We start from the raw sequence: 20,780 nt of genomic DNA on the forward strand, positions 1-20,780 counted from the left end.
GAGCCATCCAACCAAGACTCTTCACTGCCTGGGGAGTAGGAGAAGGGAGTGGTTATCTTTCCTCCGGGAGCACTTCTGAGAATTTTGGCATTTTCATTTGTAATACTTTGTTTCAGGTCTGTCTCTTTTCTTCTGTAAATCTATTTTCTCGGCTTGGGACTGCTCTGAAAATTTCTTTCATCTATAGGAGCTTCCAACATTCTCTGGGATGCCTTCTCTAGTGGAATGAGCAAAGATGGAGGAGTGTCAAGATCTGTGAACTACAGCCTTCAACATGAGACAAGGGGATAATGAGCGAGAGGGTGATGGGAGAACACAAGTGCTATGCTTGTGACATCCTCACCTTGATGACTCCCCCCAGAGGGCCCCATTGGGGATGGGGAAATTCCAGAAATAGAGACAAAGTAAATTAGGAAACTGAATACCAGGTTACTAGAATTCAGTGGATAGGAGTGAAACTCACAAGAGCGCAAAAACCTGGAATGTAGTCTGGTCTTAGATCTGAAAAGGAAAACCTGGAATGTGTTCTGGTCAAGATTACCTTGTTTATTGGAGTTATAATAATCATGTGTAGCCACTAACCGCCAATTCTGCTTCTGTATGTCCTCTTGCTTGCTTTGTCTAACTTGCTCAACCACTTTAAAGAGCAAGGCCTACTGAAGCTCAGTGCTACACTTCACTTCCTGAATGGTGTAGTGCAGACACTGTGTGGTAAATGAAATCCTGGCCCAATTAACTGAGTGTCTTGGAGTCTCCAATACCACTGGTCTGGCCATGGGTCAGAGTCCTACCTTGGTGACTGGGATACAATGCTAGCCCACATCCTTTCGCCTCCATTCAGTTCTATGTCAGCTGCCCTCAGCCATGGTAACAAAATGCAGAACTTTCCGCAAACTCAGGAAATCTGAGATTCAACCTTATGGGTGAATCATCTTCTCTCCTCCCACATCTGGCTTTAGGGTAAGGAAAGATGAAAGACAGAGTAGTGACAGGGAATAGTTGCTCCCTTACCAACTTTTCTACCAAGTACTTCCAGCATTCTTTTGTCTGTAATCAAATTTTTATTGAAAAATTAACACCAATGTAGGTGCCCATGAGTTTTTAGCTTACAAAACCAAACATAATTGCATTATCTTGCTAGAGTAGTAGAACTTCTAAGGCTTGCTATGAGAACACACAAAACCTGGAAGTTCTACAGATCAGTGGTAAGTTTTCTTTCACGTGAGCAACATTCTGTGGATCTGTGGCCTTTCTTCCTGTAGGCTGACACAGCAGTAAGGAACCCCTTTGAGTGTGGCTGAAAACTGAGGTAATCTTGTGGCATCCATGGAATTTTGACTTTTTAAATCGCAGCTTCCTTTTCTTTACACTTTTATAATTTTCTTCTTTCTGAGGTCAGATGCAGTAAATATCTAGCCAAAGGCATGGTGATCTTTTCCCAAGCCCAACCCATCTGGACTGTTCTGCTCAGGCGATAGACACCTCTGCTGCTTCTGGCTCTGTGTATACACGTCAAAGGGATCTAGATTTTGCTAGAAGGCCTTTCTTCAACATTTGTTGGCACTGAATGTTTTTATGGCCTCTAAGTTGAACATAAAATGGATCAAACTCTAGAAATCAAACTATTATTTCTATGAATTGTGAATGCAAACTACAGCAACCCCAAGGGAGCAATGTTTTCTGTCCTCAGCAAACGCATTACAATGTTCACTCAGAAAAAAAAATATCACAGTATTTCTTTTAAAAAGGGGTCTCGGGCTGGGAATATGGCCTAGTGGTAAAGTGCTTGCCTTGTATATATGAAGCCCTGGGTTCGATTCCTCAGCACCACATATAGAGAAAAAAGCCAGAAGTGGCACTGTCTCAAGTGGTAGAGTGCTAGCCTTGAGCAAAAAGAAGCCAGGGACAGTGCTCAGGCCCTGAGTTCAAGCCCAAGGACTGGCAAAAAAATAAGGGGGGGGGGAGTCTCAAGTCAACAAGACAATGTGTACAATGAATCTTGATCAATATTACCCCTTCTGCTGTTTTCCCCATTTTCCCCAATCAATAAATTTTTAAAGGAAAGCATCTTAGGTTGAGGAAGAGTGTAATGGATTTTGAAGCCATTTATTTCTTTTCTTGGGGGGGGGTGCTAGTACTTGTTAGAACACGAGTGATGAGTGTTGCAAACATCAGGAAGAGGAAAAGAGAGAAAGAAGCACAGATCTCAGCAGAGCAGGCTCTCATCATAGCTGCAGAGGGGCTCCGCATAAGCAGGATCAGAGAAACAAAGTGTGGGGGATGGGGGTTAGGTTTTTATACATTCCAAGGTGAGACTCTTTGGAATTTCTTTGTCCTCTCCTGTTGGGAATTTGTCAGAACTGTCCTGTCTGGGATTTTACAGTAGGGGTATTCGGATGCTGCTGGCAGTCCTGTGCTGTCAGGTAAGGCCAGGGGTGGAATTTTCCTGAGAGCCAGGAAGGGGAGAGTGGTCAGAGGTCCATGGGAACAACATGTAGTTATGAGAACAACGCAGATTCCCCTAACTTACTGGGGTTTGAATTTCCCATGCCAGACCCCAGAAAGCTGAAATCACAACCACAGCTTGGGCCTGTGGTTTCTCTTAATGGATTACTTTGTCACTATCACATCCTTTGCTCTACACTTTTGTGTGTCTTCATCCACTTCTTTGCAGGAGATGCCAAGAATCTGGGATCTTCAACACTGGTGACACGGGCTGATAGGATTCTGAGTAAACGACTACCTAGAACAAAGGTTTCACCTCACTTTAAGAAACGGTAGGAATGAGGTCTCCAGATGGCCAAGTGTACCACAGGAGGGCCAAGTGAGAAGATGGCGCCAGCCGGCCGGGGTAAAGCCAGCGTATGGTGGGGGTGTGCTGCTTCACGTGAAAACAGCACGGTTCCTTTTCCTTCCTCCTGGCGGCATGCCGGCCGTCCCTCAACCAACACCTTGCTTCTCATTACAAACCGGTCCTCGGTCAGGAGGCCCCACAACACGGGGAAGATGACGAAAGGCACGGTGTTCATTCGTCGTCCTCCATTCTTTCAGGCTTTGACCGCTTCGCGGGGGTGCAGTTCCTTCGGCCGGGTGGCTCGCACGAGTTCGGCAGCAGGCCTGGGGGAGCGTGGTGAATATTCCAGGTCCTCGGCGTGCGGGGCAGACACGCACAGGTCTACACAACGGGGCCGGACCGGCCGGGCAGCAGGTCGGCACGCACAGCTAGCTCCGAATACCCGGGCGAACCGCGGCTCCCTCCTCCCCTGCCTGACACCAGTCAGCGAAGGGCCCCAGGCCGGGGCCACTTCCGCACTGCTGACGTCATTTCCGGAACCGCCTCCCTCCCCCCCCCCCCGCCCAATAACCCACTCACCCACAGTCCCCTCTCTCTCGGGCGCCTCCATCTCACGCAGACCCGCAGTTTGCTCACTCCCCTCCCCCATAAATTCTTTCCTGTGGGGACCTCGCGGCCGTCTCCTCCCGGCGAGCATTACACACACCGGGCCGACCACGCTGCAGCGGGCCACAGGGCCGCAGCGGGCAGCCCCCGGCAGCCGGCGGAGCTCGGCCTCCACGGGCCCCTCAGGACCGGCCCGCTTCCGGGGAGAAGGGGCGCGCCCAGGGCGGCTGGCCGTCGCCGGGCGGCCCCGCCCCCGGAGCCGCCTCGCGGCGACGTCACGACGTCACGAGCGCGCCCCGCCCCCGCCCCCGCCCCGCCCAGCCACCCGTCGCCAGTGGGCGCTGGCGAGCCGCGTCTCCTCGGCAACCCGGCCCCGCCCGCCGCCCCTTTAACCTTTAGGGCGCGTAGCTCCGCGCCCGCCGCGGCTCCGCTCCCGCTCGCCCCTTCCCCGCCCCTTCCCCGCGCGAAGGCCGCCCGGCCGGAAGCGAAGATGGCGGCGACGGCGGCCGGGGCGGCCTCGGCCGAGCTGGTGACCGGCTGGTGCATATTCGGCCTCCTGCTGCTGGTAGGGCGGGCGGGGCACCCGGCGGGGGACCCCGACCCTGGGACCCCGCGACCCTGGGACCGCGGCGCGGCGCCGCCCGCCCTCAGCCGGCCCCGAGAGCGGCTTCCTGGGCCGGGTGACGCCGGGGCGGCCGGGCTTCCTGCTCAGATCTCCGAGCCCGGGGCGGGGTCGGAGCTGAGGGGCGGGGAGGGGGGGCTGAGGAGAGGAGGGGAGAAGGGGCGGAGCTGAGGGGGAGGGGCGGGGGAGGGGGGAAAAGGGGCCGGAGGAGGGGCCGAGCTGAGGGGGGCAGTACCTGAGGATGGGGGTGAGGGGGGTGAAGGCCCTGTGGGGGGGTGGGGGGAAAGGCGGGGCCTGCCCTCCCACCTCCCCTCCTGTCCACCCTCCCCTCCATCCCTCCTTTGTCCTCCACTCCTCCTCCCCTCTGTCCCCCAGTCCTCCCTTCTGCTCCCCCCCCCATCCTCCTCCTTGGGTCTAAGTCAGTCTTCTGGGCACCTTCTGCCATTCTACCACTATTCTGACCTCCAGGTTAAGTTCCCTCCCTGCCTTTCATGGCAAGGGTCCTGTCAGTGGGGTCCTGTCACTCTAGGCCAGGTCCCCATGTTGGTGTAGGGCCCAGCCCTTAGCGGACCAGTGCAGTGTCAGGGTTTGCTGTTGCCAGTGTGACCTCAGGTGTCTTATTCCAGCTCTTTCGGGGCTTTTTTTAATCTTAATTTAAAAAAAATCTTTATTGTTTAAAGTTTAAAAAAATATACTTAAGTGGCTGATTATTCAATATCTGACTATGCTGGCCCGGAATAGCCTGATCATTATTTTCATACCCAAAATTAAAGCAGTTCAATTTGCTAAATTCTTTTTATACCTCCCCATCTCCTTGGGAATCATTTCCCCAATGTGGACATGCCTTCCTATTAGTAGCTACTGTTTTCATTTCTTGTATTACTAAGTGAATAAAAACAGAATAAACTAAAGTCTTTGGTCTGAGCCTTGTACCAGGGGCTCACACCTGTAATCCTAGATAATCAAAAGGCTGAGATCTGGGCTGGGGATATAGCCTAGTGGCAAGAGTGCCTGCCTCGGATACAGGAGGCCCTAGGTTCGATTCCCCAGCACCACATATACAGAAAACGGCCAGAAGCGGCGCTATGGCTCAAGTGGCAGAGTGCTAGCCTTGAGCGGGAAGAAGCCAGGGACAGTGCTCAGGCCCTGAGTCCAAGGCCCAGGACTGGCCAAAAAAAAGGCTGAGATCTGAAGATCACAGTTCAACTCAGCCCAAGGAAGGAAAGTCCAGGAGATGCTTATGCCCAATTAAGCTGCAAAAAGCTGGAAGTGGAACTGTGGCTCAAGTGATAAGGGCCACCATCCTTAAGGGAGGTGAGGAGACTTCAGAATACCTAGGCCCTGAGTTCAAGCCCCAGTACTGGCACAAGAACAACCTGTTAGTTGATCAGATTCCCTACAGTGTTGTTGTTGTTTTTTTAAACATTTTTTATTAATATCTTTTAGCAGAGGTTGTACAAAAAACAGTATTGAAATTTTAAGGAAGGGTTCCTCATGCTACGTTCTCCAGTTTCTTCGACAACTTACTTTACCCATGTCTTGAGGAACTTTTTTACTCTGCACTGGTACTCTACTACTTGTCACAGCCCCACTTCTAGCTTGTTGGTGTTGAATTGGACTTCTCTGCCTGTCTGTTTTCTAACCATGATTCTCTCTGGAGTAGCTGTGAGAACAGGCTAGCCACCACTGCCCAGCTTGCAGTCAGGCTTTTGAGATAAGTTATTTTGGTTCAAATATATCTGAAGGAAATCCAGTTTTGATGGTATGTGGTTGGAAGTAGAGGAGTGTGTGGATAGTATTGAGTGTTCTTTGCTAATACACCAAAAACTCCAAAACTTCTTAAAGGTCAGTTGCAAAGTAGAATAAAAAACGATTGGTAAGTCTTTCATTCTGCTACAGTAAGCTACTCTCCTGGGAACCAGTTGGCTTTGGCCACTATCACTACAATTATGGAAAACTAGTAACTACCACTGTGAGCTTGACAACTTTTCAGTAGATTGAGCATGCTGTTTTGATATTATGTAATGAAAAATATGGGAAGATGTATCTAGCTCATTGAACTAGTGTTTTCCAAATGGCCATCAGGATGTGTTACAAGGAACCATTCATGCGCAAAAGAGCCACTCCAAGGAAAGTTGGACTAATGGTCTTTTGTGTGTATGTGTGTACATGTGTGTTACTGGGGCTTGTACTCAGGGCCTGTGTGCTATCCCTTAGCATTTTCACTCCAGGTAATGAATGCTGTTAGTTGTGCTTGAAGCAATAGTTTTCTTGTTTGATAAAAACCTTGTTAGTCTGAATGACATCTTTCAAGTCAGAATCCTGCTGCTTGAAAAGAATGGTCGCTTGTCTTTGTACTCGGTCTGTAGATGAGGGGGTATCCAGGTGGCAGCATTCTCCCATGAAAGGCAGCAGGATCCATGCTTTATATCTTCCCAATGTTTTAGAAACTTACAGGTCAGAGTTTAATAAAAATTTATTTTTTACTGTGTCATCATGCCCAGACCAATTAAAGCACAATTAAAAAAAAAAAACTTCCTTAGTTGGTAACAAGTTACATATTAGCTTTTTAAAAATCCTCTAAGAGGGGCTGGGGATATAGCCTAGTGGCAAGAGCGCCTGCCTCGGTATACCCGAGGCCCTAGGTTCGATTCCCCAGCACCACATATACAGAAAACGGCCAGAAGCGGCGCTGTGGCTCAAGTGGCAGAGTGCTAGCCTTGAGCGGGAAGAAGCCAGGGACAGTGCTTAAGCCCTGAGTCCAAGGCCCAGGACTGGCCAAAAAAAAAAAAATCCTCTAAGATGTTACTTCATCAGCTATTTGTTTGGTTACTATGGCCAAACACTGTACTAAGAACTCTTTATCTTATTTAATCCTTGAAACTTGCCATGAAAACTCCTATTCCCAGTTTATAGATGAGGACATTGCGTTACTGTTATTTTATGACTTGATTTCTGTTAGATCTTTGATATTCTTAAAACCAGAAGTCCACGTCTCTGGCATAACTTCTGCCCTGTTGCAGAAGTAAGCTTCCTTTTAACTCTGCAAAAGTGCAAATTTCTCATTCTTGTAATCCAGCAACAAAGTGTACCCCACACTTTGTGTAATATATTATTGCTGAGGCCCAGTTCCCAAATGAATTCAAAACAGATTCAAGAATATTTAAAAGGTCTATGATGGGGCTGGGAATATGGTAAAGTACTCGTCTCATACACATGAAGCCCTCGGTTCGATTCCTCAGCACCACATATAGAGAAAAAAGCCAGAAGTGGCGCTGTGGCTCAAGAGGTAGAGTGCTAGCCTTGAGCAAAAAGAAGCCAGGGACAGTGCTCAGGCCCTGAGTCCATGCCCCAGGACTGGCAACAAAAACAAAAAACAAAACAAAACAAAAAGGTCTGTGAGTTCATTTTAAAGCATACATATTAAATGTTAACATAAATAACATTTTCTGGGAGAAAAAAAACCACTTTTTCTCAAAACAGCAAAATCAGTAAACACTTGAGCCACAATTTTAGCATATCCTTTCACTTTTTATTTGTTTTACTCCACCATCCAGATTCTAGAGTCTTAAATCTCTCTCACGCTCACTCTTGCTAGTATTGTGGCTTGAATTTGGCCTAGGTGCTGTCCTTCAGCTTTTTTATACTCAAGGGCAGTGTTCTACTACTTGAGCCACACTTTCACTTCTCGTTTTTTGGTAGTTAATTGGAGATTAGAGTCTCCTGGACTTTTCTACCCAGGCTGGCTTCAAACTGTGATCAGATCTCAACCTCCAGAATAGCTAGGATTATAGGCACAAGCCATCAGCATCTGGCTTATAAATCTCTTGCCACTTATTTTTTTTCTGCTGTCAAGAGATGTAAAGACAGCAGCATGAAAGGTGAAGTAATGACAGACATCTGCTTGGATGGATTTCAGATGACTTACATCAAGTGAAGAAGCAAACGCCATCACATTGATAGTACAAATGATGCTGAGAACTGACACCATAGGGCTGGTAACAGGCAATGGTTGTCTGGACCTGGGAGCAGAGAGAGGGCATACCTACAGGAGACAAAAGGGAATTTTCTGGGGTGGTGAGACTGTTCTTCCATCTTGATTGTGGTAGAACTTTGAATCTGTGAAGCTACTTTGTTTTGTTTGTTCCATTCAGGCTTGTGATTGGGCTCCCCAAGAGGAGTGGCTAAGTCCTGAGCAGGGAGGACACAGGCTTTAGGCTTGTGACTAGGCTCCCGGAGAGGAGGGGCTGAGTCCTAAGCTGGAGGGACACAGGCCTCAGGCCTGTGATTGGGCTCTCGGAAAGAGGGGCTAAGTCCTGAGCAGGGAGGACGCAGACCTCAGGCTTGTGGCTAGGCTCCCGGAAAGGAGAGGATGAGTCCTGAGCAGGGAGAACACAGGCTTCAGGTTTGTGACTAGGCTCCCGAAAAGAGGGGCTAAGTCCTGAGCAGGGGTCCTCAGGCCTGAGGTTGAATCAGTGGGCCTTGAGCTTGGCCCAGGTGGGCTTCCTGGGCACTTGAAGCACAGTTGCTTGGAGGGGTGACATGATGGACAGTGGGGCTGTTGGAAGGTAGAAACCACTGACTTAGTTTCTGTCTGCAAGGCCTGTAGTGAGTAGAGGTTCTGACACAGTCCTGGACCAGCGGCACCCCCTCCTGGAGCACATCACAGATAGATACCATCCCAGGCCCCATCCCAGACCACAAGAGTCTGATACTTAGGGCGTGGGGCTCAGCAGCCTGCTTGAACAGCCTTCGAGGAAATGCTGAGGGTCCCTTAAGTTAGAGGCTCACCAACATACTGTGCTCTGCATGAGTCAGGAGAGGCCTTGTGTCTGCCTGTTTGATTGGAGATGTCAACTTCATTACTTGTGGGTAGACTTTTTTTTAAGGAATGGATATATTTTCATTCTTGTGTCCTTTAAATTTTGCATTACAGTAATTGCACAGCAGTTCATCTATAGATGGATGGTATTAAATTGTCACAGCAAGACAGAGTTAATTTCCAAGTTCCATTTGGTGATGCTTCACTAATGATAGGATAGAATAACTGCTAGATAAATCTCCTTTCGGTTGGAAAGATGAGTGGGAGCTAGATCCAGACCTACTTCCCGTTGTGGCCCTGCGGGCCCTGCATTATGACCCGTGCATAATTACATCTAGTTTGCTAAGGGTCTGTGTGACCGAGTACTGCTACCAACAAGGAGTGCACAGGTGCACCTGCATGTGTGGTGTTCAGTTCATGACAGAGGCTCGAAATTCTGGAATCTTGACCATGTTTGTAATGGCTTCTGGATATTCCTTGCACAGGGAAAAGATCTTCCTCTGATACAGTACTCTCCCGCTGGAGGCTAGGGTCCCGTGGCTCATGCCTGTAATCCTAGCTGAGATTTGAGGATTGAGGTTCAAAACCAGTATGGGCAGAAAAGTCCATGAGATTGTTATTACCAGTTAACCAGCAGAAAGCCAGAAGTGGACATGTGGCTCAAGTGGTAGAGAATGGGCCCTGAGTTCAAGCCCCGGTATTGGTGCACACACATAAAGTGTCCCATTGGAAACTTTCAAGTGTTAGAGAATACATAAAATAGTAACCATCATTTCCTTTTGTTCTCTTTCAGGCTATTTTGGCATTTTGCTGGACTTACGTTCGTAAATACCAAAGTCAAAGGGAAAGTGAAGTTGTCTCCACCATAACAGCAATTTTTTCCCTTGCAATTGCACTGATTACATCGGCTCTTCTGCCCGTGGATATATTTTTGGTTTCTTACATGAAAAATCAAAATGGCACATTTAAGGTGAGTGCTACCATACTATGTGGTTGGTCCTTTGTTTTTCCTTTCACACTCTTAGCAGCTATTTGATTATAGTAGTACAGTATATTTTGTCCTTCCTTTTTTCCTGTCTTGGGATAATTGAGCATTAAAATGCAAGCATAGAGAGTGGGAATGCAGTTTGGGAGGCCAGAAGCAGATGGTTAGCTGTTGCAAGAATTACTAATCCAACACCTCTGCAAGTATGAGGAATCCTGTTGTTGATCCAGAGAGTGTGTATGTATGTATGTGCATGTGTATGTATATGTGCACATGTGTGTGCGGGTGTGCATGTGTGTGACTGCACCCATGTATACACAGTGCTACCATAGTATTTCCTGGTTATAATCAGAATGACTTCCTCTAGTGCTCTCTCTCTTAGCCCATACCTACTGTCCCTTGAAATCCTGCAGCTTTCAGTGAGTTTCCTTGCACTGTCTTCTGACATAGATACGATGTGTTTTGAGCTTGAACTCAGGGCCTAGTCACTGTCCCTGACCACCTATGAGCTCATGCCTGAGCTGGCTTCAAATCTCAATCCTCATATTTTAGCTTCCTGAGCACCTGGGATTATAGGCATGCACATTTATCTCCTTGTGTTGAATAGGAATTGCTAAAATTTGCATACTTTAAGCATGAGTAAAGGAAGAGATGTTTTTCAGAGATGAGTGTCATTGAGTATGGAATTTCCTTGACTGGGCAAAGGGCTTACCAAATGAATAGGTGACCATAAATGTGATTTGGGGCACTTTGAAAGAAGGAAGGCCTAGCATTTTGGAAGGCCTACTAATAGAAGTGGGTTTTAGGTTTGGTAATAAGTTGAAAAAGCTCACATCTTTTGGATCCAGATTCCTAGAGACATGGAGTGTTTCTCCATGAGTAACATTTGTGCTGGAGAATTCTTTGTTGTAGAGAGTCTCCTGTGCATTGCAGATGCTTGGCATGGGCCTTGATCTCTGTCGACTAGATGTCTAGAGCTCTGGCCGCCTCCACCCTAGTTTGCAGACATGGCCAAAGGCTCATGGGAACAAAGGACCCCTTGATGAACCACTGTCTACAGTGAGGGTGCAGTAACAAGCAGTGTCAGGTGGGGAAGGGGGCTTTGAAAGGACAGCCTGAAGGACAGAAGTTTTGAATACTTTTCCTTTCTTCTGAAACACTCTAAATTTATTAGTTTATATTTTTTATTGTTTTTGATTGTCTCACATTCCTTTGTGTTTTAACTAATTGAAGTTTCTGCTAGTGTGAGCTTTGAGAGACAACAGTGTATAAAACCTATGAAGATCGGAGCAATTCTCAAGATGAACAAGAAGCAAGCATCCTGTATGACATATCAGCTACTTGGAGTGATGCCTGGGTAGAGAAGCCAGATGCACTGATGGGAATGGGAGATGTGCATTTACCATATTAGCAGCTTTAAAACAATAACAGTTACACTCTACTTCCTCAAGAATTAGACTCAAGAACCTTGGGGACTGTTAAATTGAATGACTTGACTGCTAAGACCCTTCAGACTTTCTGTTTTATATATATTTTTTCTGAAGTTGGGTCCTTACCCAATTTTAAAGAATAGCTTGCAAGTACTTCTCATGAGGACATTGCTCCTTCCGGGATTGTCTGGGGAACTTCCTGGGATGTTGAATAGACAGCGATAGATATAATTATTCTCTAGCCTGTTGATGTAATGTTCCTAATTTGATCTTCAACACAAATCTTTCTCAACTTCTAGGTTTATTTAGTATATGTACATGTGTGTGCCAATACTGAGGCTTGAACTGAGGGTGTGGGCATTGTCACTTAGCTTTTTTGTTCAAGGCTGGCACTCTACCACTTGAACCATACTTCTTCTTTTGGGTTTTTGCTGGTTAATTGGAGATAAGAATCTTACAGAATTTCCTGCCCCAGCTGGCTTTGAACTATAATACATCTCAGCTACTTGAGTAGATAGGATTCCTGGCTTGAGCCACCAGCACCTGGAAGACTGCTATTCCATAAATGCACAATAGTATGATTTAGCATCTTTCTCCGAGACAATTAGATTGTCTCCAGATTTTTAGAAAAAGATGTTAAACAACAGTATACTGAATACTATTGGGTAAAGAGCTCTTAAGCAAAAGTCTAGGTGCAGACTGGAGTTTACTGGCTAAGGCTCAGCAAATGCTCAGGTTCATGTATATATGTTCTTGTCATACATGAGATTGGTTTTCCAATCCCTCCTTCCCTCCCTCTCTCCCTTCCTCTCTCCCTACTTCTCTCCTTCCCTTCCTTCTTGTGCTAGTGCTAGGGCTTGAACTCAGGGCCCCAGTACTATCCTACTAAGCTTTTCCACTCAAGGCTGTTGCTCTACCACTTGAGACACAGCTCTACTTGGGCATTTTGGTGGTTAATTGGAGATAAGAGTCTCACAGACTTTCCTACCCTGGCTGTCTTCCAACCTCCATACTTAGATCTTAGCCTCCTGAATAGCTGGAATTATAGGCATGGGCCACAGCCACCTGGCTTATCACTACTTTCGCTTGCTCTTGACAGTGTCCACAACCCTCAGCTGCCTCTCAAGTCCTTGTAGCACGTGCCCTGCCTTTCTTCCACCTAACCTGCTCTCTCCCCTGTCCAGCATTTCTAGTGAATGTGTGTTTAGCTTCTTACAGCTTCTCAGACTTGCTTTCTCTTGTTTTTTTTGTTTGTTTGTTTGTTTTTTTACTATTTTCTCTTTGATTTTTCCTGAGAGTATCCTTTCTTCATCCAGGCTTCATTGTAGGTAATCTGGGAAATCTCTCATCATCAGTCTGAGTTCAGTGCTGCAACAGAGTCTCCCTGTATAATACTTTGAACTTGGAATCCTCCTACTTCAACCTGCAGAGTGCTGGCTGCCTTTTGACTTTGTGTTTCCACAGAACCATGCATTATTCCAACATGCATACACTGAAATTTATCTGTTTTTTTATACCTCTCATTGTTTGAATATATGGACCATATCTTTTTTGAATTAATGATGGATTTTGAGATGACAGCCAGTCATCTATAAGTATTAAGGAAATGAATGTAAAATTGATATTTTTATTTTTTCTGTCCTAGGACTGGGCAAATGCCAATGTCAGCAGGCGGATTGAGGACACAGTGTTGTATGGTTACTATAGTAAGTATCTCTGGTTCATTTTCTTCTTGGGCTGCTAATCAAACTGTGGACTAGAGCTAGCTATAAACTTTTAATTTTGATATGACCTATGAAATTATAGCATTTATCATCCATTGCCTACAGTGTTTTAACTCACTATACCTCATTTAAGTTCTTTGTTCTTTGTGTGTGTATATTTATGTGTGTGTGCTGGTACTGGGGCTTGAACTCATGCTTAGTTTTGTTTTACTTGGCTTTACTTACTGCTTGAGCTAGAGCTTCACTTCTAGCTTTTTGGATGTCATTTGGAGATAAGAAAAGTCTCACAGACTCTTGGCTTGGCTGGCTTCAAGCCGCAGTCCTAAAATCTTAGCCTCCTAAGTAGCTGGGATTACAGGTATGAGTTACTTGTGCCTGGGTTCACTTGTTAACATTTCTTGGTGATTTAGTCTAGTTACTTTAAATCGTACACTTCTTACTTATGCCCTTGACTAATATCTTTGTTTCTAGAATGTTTTCCTTTTGTTGTGCTGGTCCTGGGACTTGAATCCAGGGTCTGGGCACTATCTCTAAGCTTTTGTGCTCCAGGCTTGTGCTCTACCACTTGAGCCACAGCTCTGCTTCCTGCTTTTGGGTAGTTAATTGGGGAGTCTCACAGGCTTTCTTACCTGGGCTGGCTTCAAACTGCCATCCTCGAATCTCAGTCTCCTGAGCAGCTAGCATTACAGGCCCTCATGATCCCTAGCACCTGGGTAGCATGTTGTCTTGACAATGGTAGAGGTCACCCCTGGGGAGTTTTCACCTCTGACTTTATTGTACTCTGCACTGCCATTTTCATCCATCGATCATGGTCATGGTGCCCACCTCTATCCCTTTTCCTTCCCTTCCCAGAAGTAGGATGACCACCTAAATATGTCTTTCTCTTCAGTAACCATAAAACCTATGATTTTAGAACAGTGTATAAATGCAGATTTAGGAAAGGGATGCTGTTTTAAAATTAATAAATCAAGATGGCAAATAAAGATTTCAGTAGGACATTAAAATTGAAATAATTTGAATATTTTTGAGTGTCATTGGATTTCAGTTTAGCTGATGTCTAATCTTTGCCTTAGCTCTTGACTTAAAAGTATAGGAACCATTAAGTTTGACTCCTTTGATAAAGCTTCTGGTATTTTAATATAGAATTTAATGTTTCTGATTGATAAATTTAACATAGAATAAATTTATTTTAGCTGTTAAAATGGTTCTATGTTAAGTAGAATGTTGCCTTTTCAGTATAAATTCATTGGAATGATATATCAACTACTTCTTTGAAAATGTTTATGACAGAGGAGTTCTGTTACCTGAGTATCACTGAAGTGTAGTTTTCCTGGGCTCCTGTGGCAAGGTGATAAGACACCTTATGGTAGTTCAGTCCCAGCCCAAGAACCACATTTTACCACTGAACTAATGTCTTACAGCTGTGGCTGCCTTGTAGACTGAAATTTCACATTAGGTAGCCTTTTTCAGCTGGGTCACGGGAGAGGAGAAGCCCTGGAGAAAGGGATTTCAGGGAGTATCTTCTTCAGACCTCCCAAGGAGAGTCTGTATTCTCAACCCTGGGAAGATACGATGTCCTTACTATTGCTTTAAATGTGAAACATTGAATCTGTATAAACTGTAGATGCCTTTGGGGTTAGGATTTACTTCTCTGAAGAACTTTCGGGGTGAAAAATAAAATTAGCTTGAGAGACTGGCTTAAAGAAACTTATATGAAAAGTCAAATGATGAGTACACTTTTTGATGCCAGTGAGGTCAGAGCAGATCTGAACTGGGTAATGTTCATGATTATTATCCTGAAGTCAGGCCTGTTGCTGTGACCCTGAAAGGATTGTGCAGTTGCTAAAGCAGGTGCCATTTCAAGGCCACTGTCTTCTGAAATGCTGGTTACTCTCTCATTGCCTAATGCGTGTTTTTGGGGTCCTGAGAACTAAAATTCCAGAAACTGATGCCCCCAAGCACTCTTTTTATCCTTTACTTCTGTCAGGTTTTACAGTGCATTTAGTCTCTCCTAATAGATAAGCAACATTTTCATTATTTAATCCTTCCAGCGTCCCAAGTTCAAGGCTTATTTTTCATGAACACTACCTTTCACTTTCTTCTGTGTTTTTCACTTTTTACAGATGAAAAAATTGATCACGTTAAAACAGAGATCATTTTAATAGTGGACATAGCTGACCTCAAAGTACATTGTGTTTCCCAAGCTGGAGCCAAGGCATTAGATGGCTATGGTTCTGGACATTAATCCTGCAGCGCGGCTTCAGACTCAGGGGGCCCATCACATATTCCGTCTCATTGGTGTGGGCTGCATGGTGAAAAATGAACTGGCATACACAAACTCAAGTACAGCGAAAGTGAGACATCTTGGTTAGTGGTGATTTTGCCAGATCAAGTGTCTGATGGGCAGAGATACTCAAGAGAGGTTACAGCAAGCAATGTATTTCTTAATGCAAAAGTCCTTCCCCTCAGTCCCTCATCAGAGTACTGTGAGGTATACAGTGTTCCCAGACATCCTCTAAGTTTCATTCTAACACATGCCCCCCCTGGAAATGGGCTATGGTTGTCTAGCCCCCTTTGTTCTTTTGTAGTGGGAAGACATTAAGACATGTACACTAGGTTTACTTACTTTCATATTTTGTTGTGGTGACTCCTTCCTCCGCCTAGTCAGCCCCTTCCTCATGTCCCGTTTGCCTCAGGACCCTCCAGGTGCATGGCCTTTGTGAGTGTCACGTCAGCAGGCCATGAAGTAATTGTACAAACAAGTGACTTTCCATTCGGGCCAGATGCATTGTTTTGAATGTGGACCTCCACTGGCTTCATTTCCCATAATGGTAATGAGTTCCGATTCTGATTGTAGGTTTGCCAGGCTTGGGAACAAGTGGCTGAGGCCAGTTGGCTTTCCATAAGCCTGATCCTAAACCTGGATCCATGAAACCTGCCCTGTTAATGGAGTCCATGCTGTACAGGGGTTCCACAGGGTTTTAACAGGACAGAAGTAGGATGACCACCTAAATATTTCCCTGATTTTAAAGGAAATGACTTTAACTTTTCACCATTAGGTATAATGCTAGCTGTAGGTTTGTTGTACACAGCCTCTATTATATTCAGGAATGTTCCCTGGAGTCCTAGTTTCTCCACAGCTTTCATCATAAATGGATGTTGGGTTTTTGTCAAATGCCTTTTCTGTGTCTATAGAAATGATCATGTGATTCTTGTCTTTGCTCCTACTGTTGTGGTAAGTTACAATAATTGACTTGTACATATTAAACCAGCTTTGCATCCCTGGAATGAGTCCTGTTTGAACATAGTGTACAATTTTTTTGATGAGTTGTTGGAGCCGTTTGGCCAGAATTTTGTTGAGAACTTTGGCATCGATGTTAATCAAAGAAATGGGTCTGTAGTTCTCTTTCTTTGATGAATCCCTGTCTGGTTCTGGGATGAGGGTTATGCTGGGTTTAAAAGAAGGAGTTTGGTAGTGAGCTTTCGCTTTCAATTTCATTGAAAAGTTTGAGGAGTATTGGTGTGAGTTCTGCTTTGAAGGCCTTGGAGAATTCTGCTGTGGATCCATCTGGTCCTGGGCTTTTCTTGGATGGGAGGTTTCTATTTCATTACTTGATATTGGTCTACTTATTTGGCTTAAATCTTCTTGGTTTAGTTTGGGCATATCAATATTTGCTAGAAATTTTCCCATTTATTCCAGTTGTTAGCACAAATGTTTGAGAAATATTCCCTAACAATATTCTGAATCTTGGTTGTTTCTGTCGTGGTTTCCATTCTTATCTCTGATTTTGTTTATTTGGGTGTGCTTTCTTCTTTTTTTTGTAAGATTTGCTAAAGATCTATCAATTTTGTTCATTTTTTTCAAAGAACCAACTCTTTGTTTTGTTGATTCTCTCTATGTTTTTTTTGTACTCCTAATTCATTTAATTCTGTTTTAATTTTAATTATTTGATTCTGTCTATTGGTTTGGGGTTTGGCTTATTGCTCTTTTTCAAGGACCAGCCTATATTTCTATAGGACAGATCTCCCAAACAGGGATGGTTGCATCAAATGATGTGTGTCCTTGTGAAGAATCAACAACACAATGCTAAAGATGAGTGGGTCTTTGAAGAGATAAGAGAGGAAGTCTGAAAGTTTCTAGAATTTAACAAAAATAAAACACAATATACCAGAACCTTTGGGGCAGAGCAGAGGCAGTTCTCAGGGTAAAGTTTGTATCCATGATACCTGAAAACCAGGACCGTAGCCAGAGTGGTGACTCATGCCTGTAATCCTCAGCAACTGGAATTTATTCTTTCACTGTGTTCTCATGCTCATTACTGTAGAACCAACTGATGTATTTAAATGTGGGTCTTCTGAATAATAGTAGTCTTTTAGATGGCGAAAGGAATCATTGATTGTATATTGGAAAGCAGATCTAGTTATGTCACGACTTTTTATTAGAAAGGTCTTTATTTTGAGAGGAGTTATAAGACTCAAGATCTAAATGTAGTAAATTCAAGTGTTCCTAAATTTGAACTTGCTTTTTACAGCTTGAGTTTTATCATCGATAACCCAAACTGCCAATTACTTGTTTATCTCTTATTATATATTATTGTTCTTTTAGTGGTTTCTAATTGCTTTCTGTAAGTTGGCCTCATATTCTGGGCTTCACCTCTGGGGTAGCTGTACCTCAAGTGTGAGCTGCCATGCCCAGGGTTCACTGTTCATTTTTTATAAACTATGCCTAATGTACTTAAATCTAGATAGCCATAGCCCATCTCTTAGGTGTTCTTTCATATCAGAAAGAGATTTAAAAACACATGGGCAATGAGAGTCACAGTTAAAAAGCACAAGTGTGGCTGGGAATGTGGCCTAGTGGCAAGAGTGCTTGCCTCCTACACATGAAGCTCTCGGTTCGATTCCCCAGCACCACATATATGGAAAACGGCCAGAAGGGGCGCTGTGGCTCAGGTGGCAGAGTGCTAGCCTTGAGCGGGAAGAAGCCAGGGACAGTGCTCAGGCCCTGAATCCAAGACCAAAAATAAATAAATAAATAAATAAAGCACAAATGTTATTGACACATTGTAAGACACAAGTCTGTAGTCATGCATACACACAGATAGATCACCCTGATGAAGGGCATGTCTATCGTTATGCACACACGCACACACATGGATAGATCACCCTGATGAAGGACAAGTCTGTGGTCATGCACACACACACGGATGGATTGTGTTTGTGTGTATTCAGTAGACTCCAGTGTACTGTTTATTTCCACAGCTCTGTATTCTGTGATTCTGTTCTGTGTATTCTTCTGGATTCCTTTTGTGTATTTCTACTATGAAGAAAAGGATGACGATGATGCTAGGAAATGCACTGTAAGTTTTCTCTAAGTTTTTATCATTTTCATTCAAAATGATTACTTTTTCAAGATATGACATGACTCCAGTTGAGTTCACTTAGATCAGTTTTTGTCTAATAGAAATATAATATAAGCCACATGTGAAATTTGAAATGGCCTTTGGTTGACTTAAAATAAGTAGAAAGAAACTATTCAGTTTAATTTTAACTGTCTCATATTAAACATATTTCAGATGTTTCAAATATCAAATCATTATAAACACAATATTAAATTTCCTTTTCACACTGTCTTTGACATTTACATGGTCCTTTACACTTACAAAGCTGGAACTAGCTAAATTTCAAATGCTCAGTAGATACTGTTATTTTGTATATGCCAGGCCTGGGGTTTAAACTCAGAGGCTCACATTCTTGCTTGGCTTCTTGGCTCATGGTTATTGGTTTACCACTTGAATGACACCTCCATTTTTGGCTTTTTGCTGTTAATTGGGGTGGCTGCCTTCAAATCACAATCCTCAGATCTTAGCCTCCTGAGTAGGTAGGGTTATAGGCCTGAGACATCAGCACTTGGATAATTCATATATTTTTAAGCCTGGATTTATATTGAATATCAAATAGAACTACAGGAGACATAGACAGAATATCAGATTCTTTACCCTAACTGTCTGAGCTGACTTCTGACCTTGATCATTTATCTCTTGCCTCCTAAATAGCTGGGATTATAGATATTCACAACCAGGCCTGATTTAACTAAAATACTACTAAATATAATTGTGGAAAAACTTTAAAAATATATTGACTTTTTATAGTCAGGTGTTCTCTCTGGATAGCATGGATGGTTTAGAAACAGAATATAGTCTACTAAGACATGGTAAGATCAAAAAAGAAAATAGCATGTTGAAAGATACATGTTAAAACAATAGGGGGGCATGAGGGACAAGGCAACAAACAGTACAAGAAATGTATCCAATGCCCAACGTATGATATTGTAACCTCTCTGTACGTCAGTTTGATAATAAAAATTTGAGAAGAAAAAAAAAAGTTTTTTCAATGAGAAGGCAACATGAGAGAAAAATATTTTATACCTTGTTTCTGTTTTATTAAAATACAAAACCAAACAATGGATCCCAAACCCAGCATCATGCTTAATCATGCTTAAAATCTTAAGAGCTTTTTGCATTAGGATCAGGAGCATTTTAAATAGCACCCCGGAGTGACAATGGGTGTCCTGTGATAGAAAGTAATAAGACATGGATTTATAACAGAGTACAAATTATTATTTACAGATACTAAGTGAGTTCATATTTGGAAGGTAAGATGGGATGTGTCATAGGCCACACATTTCATAGAATTTCAGCATGATTTATTCTGTCACCTCCCTACCCTTTGGCTGATCTCAGGATCCTCCTTATGTGTCCTCCAGTTTTTTTCCTAAAGACCCTCTTATTTCCTTTGTGGATAAGAATTTACTACGTGAAGGGCTGGGGATATGGCCTAGTGGTAAAGTGCTTGCCTCGTATACATGAAGCCCTGGGTTCGATTCCTCAACACCACATATATAGAAAACGGCCAGAAGTGGTGCTGTGGCTCAAGTGGCAGAGTGCTAATCTTGAGCAAAAAGAAGCCAGGGACAGTGCTCAGGCCCTGAGTCCAAGCTCCAGGACTGGCAAAAAAAAAAAAGAATTTACCACATGAAACATCAGTTCAACGTTTATAGGATGCCCTTGTAGGAGACCTCATTGATGTAAGTAAATAGATAATGTGATGCTCGTAGGTTCAATTTCTTCTCCAAGAATATTACCTTTTGGTCCCTGTTCAGATTTTTCCATGTTTGTTAGTCCTCTGGATTCCATTATGGAATCAAACACAGCCTACACATTCCCAAGGTTTTTATTCTATTCCTTGTTTAATCCCCTGTGACCAGTGAGGCTTGAGGAAATCATTTCATCTCTGGGGCCTTTGTTTCCTTGTCTGTAAAGTAGGGATGAGACCAGCTGCCTTTAGGTTGTTATGAGAATTAAAGGAGTCAAAGTGTGAGGTTCTTCTAATAGTGCTTGGTGTGGTACATGCATATACATGTATACATACATAACCAAGCATGTTGGTGCACTCCTGTAATCTGACCACTCAGGAGGTTGAGGCAGGATTATCACAGGTTTGAGGTTGGCCTGGGCTACATAAAATGACGACTCTTCTCCCTCCCTCCAAATTACACATATGTATCAAAGTATGTAAGTATAGATACACATATATAAATATAGTCTTGTAAAGTATTTGTGTTTATGTATGCATATGTATTTGTATGTAACATTCTTTATATACACAAAAACATACTCCAACAGCACATGAAGTGTTTGCTATGGTTATAACCCATTTTGATAAGAATTATGTTAGAAGTATTGTTTCTGATTGATATTGTTTATATGAATATTTTATTAAATAGTTGGATAATTT

General features: G+C 43.8%; 1 protein-coding gene and 1 long non-coding RNA gene across 2 annotated transcripts in view; one reads left to right on the forward strand and one right to left on the reverse strand.

The window, feature by feature from the left end:
- Positions 1-2,639: 2,639 nt before the first annotated feature.
- On the reverse strand, positions 2,640-3,413 carry LOC125357627. Its single transcript, XR_007212178.1, has 2 exons — positions 3,374-3,413; positions 2,640-3,117 (listed from the first exon to the last, which is right to left on the reverse strand). It is a non-coding gene; the product is annotated as an uncharacterized LOC125357627 (long non-coding RNA).
- Positions 3,414-3,741: 328 nt separating this feature from the next.
- Lmbrd1 (LMBR1 domain containing 1) overlaps positions 3,742-20,780 on the forward strand; it is a 45,393-nt gene continuing 28,354 nt past the window's right edge. Inside the window, exons 1-4 of the mRNA XM_048354715.1 lie at positions 3,742-3,965; positions 9,638-9,814; positions 12,905-12,965; positions 18,246-18,343. Coding sequence (XP_048210672.1) covers positions 3,891-3,965; positions 9,638-9,814; positions 12,905-12,965; positions 18,246-18,343 — 411 coding nt within the window. The 5' untranslated portion in view covers positions 3,742-3,890. The remainder of the gene's footprint in view (positions 3,966-9,637; positions 9,815-12,904; positions 12,966-18,245; positions 18,344-20,780) is intronic.

The sequence above is a fragment of the Perognathus longimembris genome, chromosome 9 (genome assembly GCF_023159225.1).
Source record: "Perognathus longimembris pacificus isolate PPM17 chromosome 9, ASM2315922v1, whole genome shotgun sequence".
NCBI lineage: Eukaryota > Metazoa > Chordata > Mammalia > Rodentia > Heteromyidae > Perognathus > Perognathus longimembris.